This window comes from Gouania willdenowi, chromosome 19 (genome assembly GCF_900634775.1).
Source record: "Gouania willdenowi chromosome 19, fGouWil2.1, whole genome shotgun sequence".
Lineage (NCBI taxonomy): Eukaryota > Metazoa > Chordata > Actinopteri > Blenniiformes > Gobiesocidae > Gouania > Gouania willdenowi.
Window position 1 is genome coordinate 2,560,923 of NC_041062.1, and position 10,264 is coordinate 2,571,186.

The 10,264-nt window shown below is 44.1% G+C and overlaps 1 protein-coding gene across 1 annotated transcript; it reads right to left on the reverse strand.

Annotated features, from left to right (window-relative positions):
- Positions 1-2,528: 2,528 nt before the first annotated feature.
- On the reverse strand, positions 2,529-4,671 carry nog2 (noggin 2). Its single transcript, XM_028476269.1, has one exon. The coding sequence runs from the start codon at positions 3,657-3,659 to the stop codon at positions 3,021-3,023; it is 639 nt and encodes a 212-aa protein (XP_028332070.1). The 5' UTR covers positions 3,660-4,671; the 3' UTR covers positions 2,529-3,020.
- Positions 4,672-10,264: the final 5,593 nt, after the last annotated feature.

Sequence of the window (10,264 nt, forward strand, 5' to 3'; positions counted from 1 at the left end):
CATTGGCGTGAACGGAGATGTCACAACTCTTTCTCTAAACATCTCCTGAGGGCACCTCACATGGTCCATGTGGGCCACCTGATGCCCGTGTTATAGAAATGTACCCAGAAAATTAGAGGTTGGAAAAAGGTAATTTATTCTTTATGTGCTTAAGTTTGTATAGCCTCTAAACATGAGTTTTACACCCTTGGGGAAAGAAATTCTGTGATATTTACTTTATTTGGATCAGGACCCCCCAAATATCCTCTCAGGACCACCTCAGGGGCCCCGCACCCAACTTTTCGAACAGTGCAGCAATCTGACCGGCTGGCAAGGTCTGTTTCTAAAGGGTGCGCACCTAACAGACTGGAGCCAGGAGCGGATTGCCTTTCACACGCTTCTAAAATACTCTCCGGGCAGAAGCTGAAAGGGTTACTGTTTCCCAAAGTGCCTCATTCTGCGCAGTGGAGAGGGGGCGGCTCAGTGGCGCCGTGCATGGAGTCAGAGACGCACTTTCTAAAAAACCCCGAGACATCATCAAGAAAGAAGCTGACAGTGAGGAAAGCAGCGCCCCCTCCTCCTGGCTCCTCCTCCTCCTGGCTCCTCCTCCTGTGTCTCTGACTGTCACAATAACCCGGGCGGGCGGCAAGTGTCAAAGCCATGAGGCGCAAATCAGTGCGCGCCACTGCTGCTGCACGACACACACACACACACACGCACGCACGCACGCACGCACGCACACACACACACACACACACACACACACACACACACACACACACACACACACACACACACACACACACACACACACACACACACACACACACACACACACGTGGAAAGAAACTAAACAGTTCCCAGACGTTCAGTCAGACTCGAGCTGTGCTTAAGTCGTTGATTGTGCTTCAACAAATAAAAGTCGACACTATAAAAACAAAGGCTCAGCTCACATGGAAGCAGAAGCAGAACAATTAACCATATCCAGGGGTGGACTGGACATCTGGCATACACCGGGCATGGTAACAGGTGGCCAAAGATGGTCCAAAAGTGGCAAGAAAAGAGTGAAAAGTGACCAAAATGGGCTAAAAGCTGTTAAGAGTGGCCAAATGAAAAGGAACCAGGAGGCAAAGGGCTTAAATGGGCAAAATGTTGCAAACAATAGTGAAAAATGTGGAACAAAAAGTGGGAAAATGTAAGGAAAAGGTATTTAATGGGAAAAGGTTAGCTTATTGGGATAAAAAGTGGAGTAAAAAAAATTGGATAAAAGTGTCAAAATGAACAAAAATAGTGGGAAAACAGACATTTATTGGAAAACGGTAAAGTTTGAAAAAAGTTTTGAAAAGGGGCAAAATGGCACAGTAAAAAAAATGGTTAAAGTTCCCCCCATTTATGGTTTTCTGGGGGAATAATAATTATTACACATAAGAAGCCACATGTTGAGCATCACTGACGTAATAACAGCTTCTACATGGTGCCAGGGCTGAATTTTGGTCCCAGTCCATTCCTGCCCATATCTACTGCAGACAGCAAACGCCTGTAGCACTGCAATTAATAGTTAATAATAGTAATAGTCTGCTAACGTCAAAAACAGTTGACCATTGTTTCATGGGCTTTGTGCTCTCTCTCTCTCTCTCTCTGAACAGGCGCCAGTCTACTTCTTTACAAATAGCTCAGAATAACTTGTGTGGAGCTTCCAGACGATCCTCACTTCTTCACTTGAATCTTTTTAACCCGTTAACAGCTCCTCAGCCCCTTTTTTACGCACACGCTGGAAGAGGAGAGTGCATGCGCGCGTCCTCCCCGTCTGAGACAAATGAATGCCAGTCCTGTGGAGGTATGTGTTGCGCATTACACGCCGCAGTAAATCAGCCTCTTTCTAAAATCACTGTGACGGCGAGGAGCGTCAGGCAGCCCGCTTTGTCTTTGCACTGTAAAAACACACACACACACACACACACACACACACACACACACACACACACACACACACACACACACACACACACCCCACCCCACCCCACCCCACCCCCTGTTCCTACTCTGCTGGAAACGTCATCACCAGTGCGTCCGTGCACCAAGTGATGCACATTTGATGGAAACCTGTAAAATACATCCAAGTCATTCTGTGGCTGGTTAAACTGGAAGTCTTCATCAGAGGAGGTGTCCAAAAGACCCCCCCCCCCCCCCCCCCCCCCCCCCCCCCCCCCCACACACACACACACACACACACACACACACACACTGGATATCCCAAACAGTCTTTATAAGCATATGACAAAATGCAAAGTTAGCCTTTATTGCTAAAACGTTGTAGTCATAACATGTACACTTGTGTTTTGTTTTGTTTTTTAATTTCTTTATTTATTTTTTCTCATATTTATTTTTTAGAAATATTCAAGTAGACATCTGCCATATTTTTTTTCTGGTATACTCTGCTATTCTCTTTCCTTATGCTCTATACTCACAAATCGTTAAAATAATAAATAAAACATACAGGGTTTTTTCTACAATACTATGTATTTCCCAAAAAAAGCTGAGTTCACGCCTTAATATATATATATATATATTTATATATATTTATATCTTTAACCTCAACTTTCTTTTACAAATTATTATTATTATTGATATTAATATTATACAAAAACTCTAGGCAGCATTGCAGTGAAATAACAGTCAGCATCAATGTTCAGTTGAAAAAAAGAAGAAAAAAAAGTTCACCTCTTGAAGAAGTGTAGCATATTCATTCCCATGTTCAATGTCTCACAGAAAATATCAAAAAAAAAAAAAAGCTCTTCTTTATGAAGTGCTTCTGTTCCCCCCAAAAAACAAAGTTTCAGGGTTGAGAATAAAATATGGTCCTGGTTCAATTAGAAAAAATAGCTGCATTTTTCTTAAATATGTACAATGTTGGTATCTCACATAGAATGCTAAATAAAAAAATAGATTTGCTATGGTGCCCACCTTTGTAGAGAGTTAACAGTGCAATAGAAACCGTATATTCCCAGTCCACTCCCACGTCGACCTCCTGAGACAGAAAATCAACAAGAGCACTTGCACTCTGAGATGATTGGGTATTGCACCGGTAGCCATGTACAGTATTTCTGTCTTAAAAAGCCTTGACAGTACCAGCGGAGGAATGTTTTGCTGATTGATTTGACGGGTTTGCAGGACATCCCCTCAGGGAAGGAGCACGAGCGCTCAGAGAAACAGTTTCCCTCCTTGATGTAACGAGGCCAGAATCTGATCCCCAGATCCTTCCAGGTGTACACCACCGGGCAGTGCGTGTATGTCCACAGCCACTGCAGAAATTTCCTACGCGCTTTTTTCCCCACTTTTACGCGCTTGCCATAAGGGGTCTCTGTGAGGTCCAGCTTTTTAATCTCGTTGGGCATGGACCCCGGTAGCTTCACCTGCTGGTTATCTGGCGCGGAAAGGTTCACCAGCATGGGTGAGCTGATGGACATGAAGTTTGGGTCAAAGTTACTGCCGAGTTTTTTCCTCAGAGTCCTCTCGGCCAAGTCCTGCTCCCTGGGGTCGTACTCCGGGTCCGGGTCCTCCTTCAGGCCGGGCACGGGCAGGTGGTCGCTGGGTGATGGACGGAGTCTCAGGTAATGCTGGGAAGCTGCGACGTGAACGCACAGCAGCGCGTAAACGAGCAGCGTGCGTGAGAGGCCCATGGCGCACCAGCTCCGCTTTGCGTAAATCTCTATCAGTTCTTGTTGTGTTCTCTGCAATGACCAGCCTTGGGCTTCATAAATAGTAGAAGTTCAGTCACCAGCAAGGCGATACTTTTAATAGATCAGGTTTGAATGACATGGAGCGGCGTGCTTTGCTTTTCTTTTCTTTCTTTCTTTTTTTAGGGGGGGCTCCTTCAACCCCTGCTGCACAGAAAGTCTCAGAAAAGCCCCAAACAAAGTGGGACAGACTGGAGCCTGCTGACGCGCTGTCCTGCCTCCGCCTGGATTCACTTTGGGTTTCTCTCGGTTGTCATGGTTACTCCGGAGACTCGAACCCTCCACCAAGTGTCTGTGCTGGATGACAGAGGCTGAGGCAAGGGCTGCATGGGAAGCCCACGTTTCCAAATGTTTAATCACACGTCCTCCTTTGGCCAATGTTCACTTTACGCACAGTTCGTGGATTCTCTGCCTGAAGTGTCTCAGGTTTGACAAGGTCCCAGTGCGCACGGTCCGAGAAGTGAGGAGATGATTCTGTGCAGTCGCTCTCCTCTGGTAGTCCAACCGTGGATTTTTGTGCACTTTTCCAAAACTGTGTCCAAAAACTTTGAGAAGCCACAGGACGCACAATAATAAAAATGTTATGAAATCACAGCCATGTGTCTGTCCGGGTGAGTTTTCTACATCATAGTCTCAGTTTATTCCCACAGAAAAGTTGTTGGCTGGGAAGAATTTCAACAAAAGAACTTTGTTTTTGGCACGTTGCAGTGTCAGTGCAACCTGCGCATCAGCCAGAGAGCTGAGGGCTCCTCTCAGTTTGGCATGGCTGCCGAATCCTCTCAGAAATGATCCAGAAGCTCAAAGTCGCCACAGGACGCGCCAGTCTATGATGTTGGAGCGTTTTCAGTCCGGTTCAGTCCCTCCTGTTATATGTGATAAGTGGCACAACACAAGCTCAGACTGACGCGCTCCTACCTCTGGAGACTGAGAGGGCTGCGCTGGAGCTTTGCTCTGCTGAGGCACACCGTGTGTGTAGCGAGTGCTGCTCAGTCCCAAGTTAAATATCCCCCTCCGACGGTACAAAGTGTCAGAGAGGCCTGCCCACCCCGGCCACTTTCTCTATGATTGACAGCACACCTCCCCTCCCTTCCCCTCCAAGCAGCCCCCTCCCCTCCGCTCACAACGTGGAAAATATCAGCCTCAATGACAACCATCAACCTGGTCCTAAAGCAACAGTTTCAACCATAAAAATGAGCATTTCCAAAGTGAGAATCTCACCTTTACGCACCGAAGCCTAATGATGGTTTCATTGTGCTGTCAATACTGCAACAGTTTCCTTGGCTTGAACTTTCCACAGTAATCAATGGGAAACGTGTGGAAGCTGCTCTGCGGAAAAGAGGAATCACATTCCACCTTTGTTCGCTGGGATTTGGGTCTGCACAGGAATTGGCCCGTTGAACCCAGGGGTCACAAAATAGGCGCGTAATTAAGGGCTATAAATGGCCACGGATAGCTAAGTGCTACCTTTCCCATGCTAAGCAGTTATTATGAGCAAATCAGCAGCCACTGAGCTGCTAATCTTACCATAATGTAATTTAAATGTTATTTCATAAATTTGTCAACCAATAAAATGTTTATCATCCTATTGTCCATGTCTTATATAAGGATGAATTTAAATTTATATATAGATTTTTTTATTTTTATGTATTATTTTAAAACTATACACTTAACCACACATTGCAGGATTGTATGGAACTAAAACCTCAGTTTAGTTTTCCTCACATTTCCCTGATGTGCCTGAAATGCTTGCTCATGCTTGGCTGTGTTTTACAAACGGCCACTAGAGGACGTTGATCCAGCATGGTGCAGTCATTGGCTCTGTCTCCCATGCCTCCTGTCCCAATGTTTGACTACTCATGATTAAGTGCATGGGGAAAGAATGTTAACTGGTAGTTATGGCACAGCTCAAGTGAAAACTCTTCACCAGCCCCCAAAATATCTACAGCACAGAGCTGTAGGGTGCTGCTACTCATCATGGAATAAAGTAATCTCAGTTCTTAATCGTCAACTCTCCCGCGTCTGAAGGATGCAGACGCTTATAAGAGGATCTGTAATGCTCTAACGTGAGTACATCATGCGATTAAGAAACTTCATTATCTCAGCTTAACTTCATTAACTCCATGAAAAGGGTTTCCCGCAGCTTTTGACATCCTATGGGTAAATTCCCACTGACTCCCATCAATGTGCAGGCAGACACACAAAGTCATAATCTGGTTAATGATTAGAGTGCCAGAGTAGACAGGGCTCAGTGGGCAGCGGGGACAGTAAGACTGAGCTGGCTACTGTAGGACGGACAATTGTCTTTGTCTTCCTCTGCAGGTTCCAGGACGGTGGACGGAAAGAGAAACCCCATGCAGGGAGAGACACTTCCCTTCCCCTTCGTCTCGAGCACTAATGCTCGAGCTACCCCAGCAACGAAGTGACCCCCATCCTCTGGCTAATTACTGGAGATAAAGACAAGTAGAGGAGTGCATGGGGAAGGGGACTGATGGACACAGAGGGAAAGGGCGGTGGTGATGAAGACGGTGGTGGTTTCAGCAAAGAGGAGAGAATAGAGGGTGTCAGGTGGGGGGTAGGCGGTGGTGCCGGATGGCAGTTTGCTGTGGAATGGCTAATTAAATAACAACATTAAAGGCCCCCGGCTTGCTTTAACGAAGCCCATCAACCTCTGATAGGGTGGGGGGACGCACCATGGAGAAGAGGAGTGAGTGGGGCTGGTGCTGAAAATTGGGCTTGTATAACAAGAGGACTCAGCTCTTTGGTTTTGCAATGATTGTTCACGCTCCCTTAGGTCTCAATGGGGCGCATGTGAGGGTGCACCGGAGGAGGGGGAAGCCCTTAGGCACAGATAGGACCCCCTTCTCCTCTTTGCTATCACACACACACATATATAGAACACTCGTACAAACACAAACACACACTAACATCCCCACAGCTCTATACAAATGTCTCTCCCCAAGACCAGACAAGAGCTTATCCAGTGCGGGGGCACAGCAAGGGGCAAGCCTGGCCAGACTGGCTGACTGTGCCCACTGGGGACTGGTAAAATGGCACAGAGGGGTGGACGGAGACGACTGTTTGGAACTTGTGAACACAGGAGAATCCAAAAAAAAAAAAAAAAAAGTCATGAACAAACTTAATGAACACTGTTTGCATTATGCTTTTGTCCACTTGTCTAAATGAAAAGAAAAGACACTCCCATTTAAAACTGGAAGCTGTTGCAGTGTTTTTCCAAAACAAACCAAGCATAGTTATTGACTGAAATCCCTCAACCCCCTCCTTTCAAATCATAATGTTTTAAAGCTGCAGTTTGTAAGGTTTTTTTGTTTTTGTTTTATTTGGTCAAAAATCCATAATCATCTTATTATATTGTATTGTATAATGTAATCCAAAGTGTTCTGAGTGTACAGTGAATCTCTTCTCCTGGCTCTGTAAATGAACTTTAGAAATACAGGAGCGTGACGCTGAACTTCAGCCAATCAGAGATCTTTCTACCGACAGGGCGATCCCATGATCTGTTTTAAGCATTTCTATTGGCTGCTCGAGCTGCTTGTCAGAACTCGATGCGCATTCCCGAGCTGAGAGTAGGAACAGACTCCTGGCATTATATTCCAGCTGAAGTCTCTAATGCGGCTTTTGCCACAGCGGTTACACGATAAATCAAGAGGAAAAAGGAAGCAACATAATAACGGCACAAGCGCGTTCAGGAGGAACGCTGTCCGAGGAGTCGGTGGGTGCAGCGTACTGCGATTGATCCATTTTCAGTCAGCGCAATCCGGAGTGTCTCCATAGTGCTTTTGAGACACATTTCAGTATCGAAAAGTCTGAAAATACTCCTCGTGAAAGCGTAAAAACCTTTTAGCATTGAGTGTTTTTTTTTCTTCGAAATTCAGGTGTTTCCATAACCAGTTTTTATTGCGATATTTAGATTTTGTGCATTTCCAAGGGTAATGAAAACTCAGCTACTGAAAGCCTGAATGCTGTTTATGACTTATTACTGTCAACTGAACAGAAACCAGAAATGCCACTAACTCCAAGACTGAAAGATGTTTGTTGCTGTTGTGACATTAAAAAAAAAAAGCGTTGCCAGCCAAAAATATTTTGTAATATTAGCTGAACGAGCACAACTAAAGGATGACATTTTGGGGATGTCCACATCTCTTCCCTTAATGGACATATACACTCCAAACCACAACAGCTAATAACAGAAACTACAGCTTTTATGAAAAATCGTCCTCTTTATAGCTTGTCAATATTAGACTCTCTTTATTTCCTACTGCCGCGTCGTCTTTCTAGTCTCGCTCCCTTTTTTTCTCTCTCCCCCAAACCCGAGTCTGTCTCTGAGTTTTAACCCAAAGCAGATGGCTTGGGAAGCATGTCAAAAATCTGTCTCCCGTTAACACGACTTTTGAAGCCCCCCACTACATTTTTCCTTCGCCCCAAAAATCATCATAAAGTTATTTTTTTTTTTTTACAAAATACCCTGTAAACAGCATCAAAGTGATATATTACCCTTTATTCTAAACAAAACAGGAACAGCTTTAGTTTGTAGGATTTGTTTGAAGAGTAGAAGGCCAGGTTGTTGTGGAGCCTCGAAACCTTTGGATCTATTGCAGCCAATCAGTCATGATAAAAATAAAAAAAACAGTATTTAATCAGAAACTGCAATGGCTTATTTCTCAGATGCCTGTTATTTCCCAGATGAGATCAAGAATCGAGTCAGAAGGCTTACGATCACACATTAAATATCTGTATTACACAACTCAGGATCCAGAAACAAAAATGTCTAAAAACCACAAAACCAAACTGACAAGCAGCTCCCCGAGTAAAGTCAATAATTTCCCCAACACTTATATTATCTTACCTTACAATATGATTCCCTCTTTATCAGCTCAACTGTCAAATTGGGCATTGATTGAACATTTTCAAAATTTTCATATTTTCTGGAACCAAAGCAGAGAAAATGGGAAAGATATCGGAACACAAAAACTGGGCGATTGGGTCAGAGCATCTCCAGGACTTCAGCTCTTATGTTGTGTCTTTTATGATCTGCCATCTACAAATATGTAGATACATCAAAAAAGATTGAAGCATTGGACCAAAACTAGACCAGTTTGGTCCTATCTGTAATATATGAGACCATGGAAGGTGTACGTTTTTTCTTTAAGAGTAACTAAACTCACTAAACCCATTTTTCTGCTGAAAACAAATGTATTTGGGCATGAAGTAATGTTATTGAAAAAAAATACTAAATGTCCATATGAGTCTTTTTAGTATTTAAGAACAAAAAGCCAAACTTCAGTTTTATGGTCGATTAGCAAAAATATGTGGGTTCTAACCCTGCGAGGGGAATTTTCTTGAAAACTGTATGACACCTATTCTAGCTTGAGTATAAAAAAGTAGTCAAAGCTCCTTCATGGGGTATGGCCAGGGTAATCCCCAAAAGGTGATTCAGTGAGGTTTAGGTTATATGGACAGCGTTTGAGTCCTACCCAATATAGATTCCTCTCCAAGATAAATTCTGAACCACCCTTGATGGATAAATACACACCTGATTTTATTTTTCCCACAAAGCCACAGGGAGCCACAGCAAAGGAATGAAAGAGCCACACATGTGGCTCCGGAGCCATGGGTTGCTGACCTTTGTCCAAGTCCAACTCTTGACATTTTAGTATTAAAATTGAGTTTTTGTTGTAAAAATGTAAGAGTTACTGCCCTCTATTGGTTGAAACCTGGCTTGAATTTTGCTAAGATGGTTTGTGACATGAATGACCACTGTTGACCCCGCCCCTCCTATAGAAACTATCACCTGCTGAGTCGGGTGGATGGAGAGAATTGTGAATAGAGAGTTACAGTAAGTATTGAGTAGCTAGTTAGCGTAGCAGGGATTATTTTTTGGAGATTTTTTTAGTATAGACTGGGCGTGTCTTGAGTGCTCCAAGCCACGCCCATAATCAAGGCATTTAGTTTTTATTTCCAGCCGAGACACAAATCAGCCAAACACTCAGGGTTTAGTAACTCTGCCTTTCTTCCATGAATCTCTTCTTCTGGACGTGAGTCTTCTTGATCTGACGCTTTTTAATTGGGGAGGCTGATAGTAAATTCCTGGTTGATTATCCTCATTCACATCTTTAAAAGTTAACCAACTCAACTGCTTAAAGCATTCCGCTGTCTTCTTATTTCTCCCTTCCTTTTGTTTGTTTTTTTTATTCATTGAATTTCCTTTTGGTGGATCAAAAGAGTCCTCCGACCATTTTCACTGCTGCACATCCTCCGCCTCTTGCTCCTTTTACCCCCTTGGCCTCTACATCATGGAGTAATGAGTGGAGGGGATTAAATTGATCGCCACCTTCCGGAAAACAACACGAAAAAAAAAAAAAAAAAAACATTCCCAACGCCAGGAGGGCGTTCCCCCTGGTCTTCCCAATGGCACAATGACATCATTGGCCTCGTGCCCAATTCCCACCATTCACAATGGGGTCACTGTTGCCTTCTTAAAGATGGCACAACAGCAAAGAGAAGAAGAGAGGCAGATTGAGCAAGGCAGA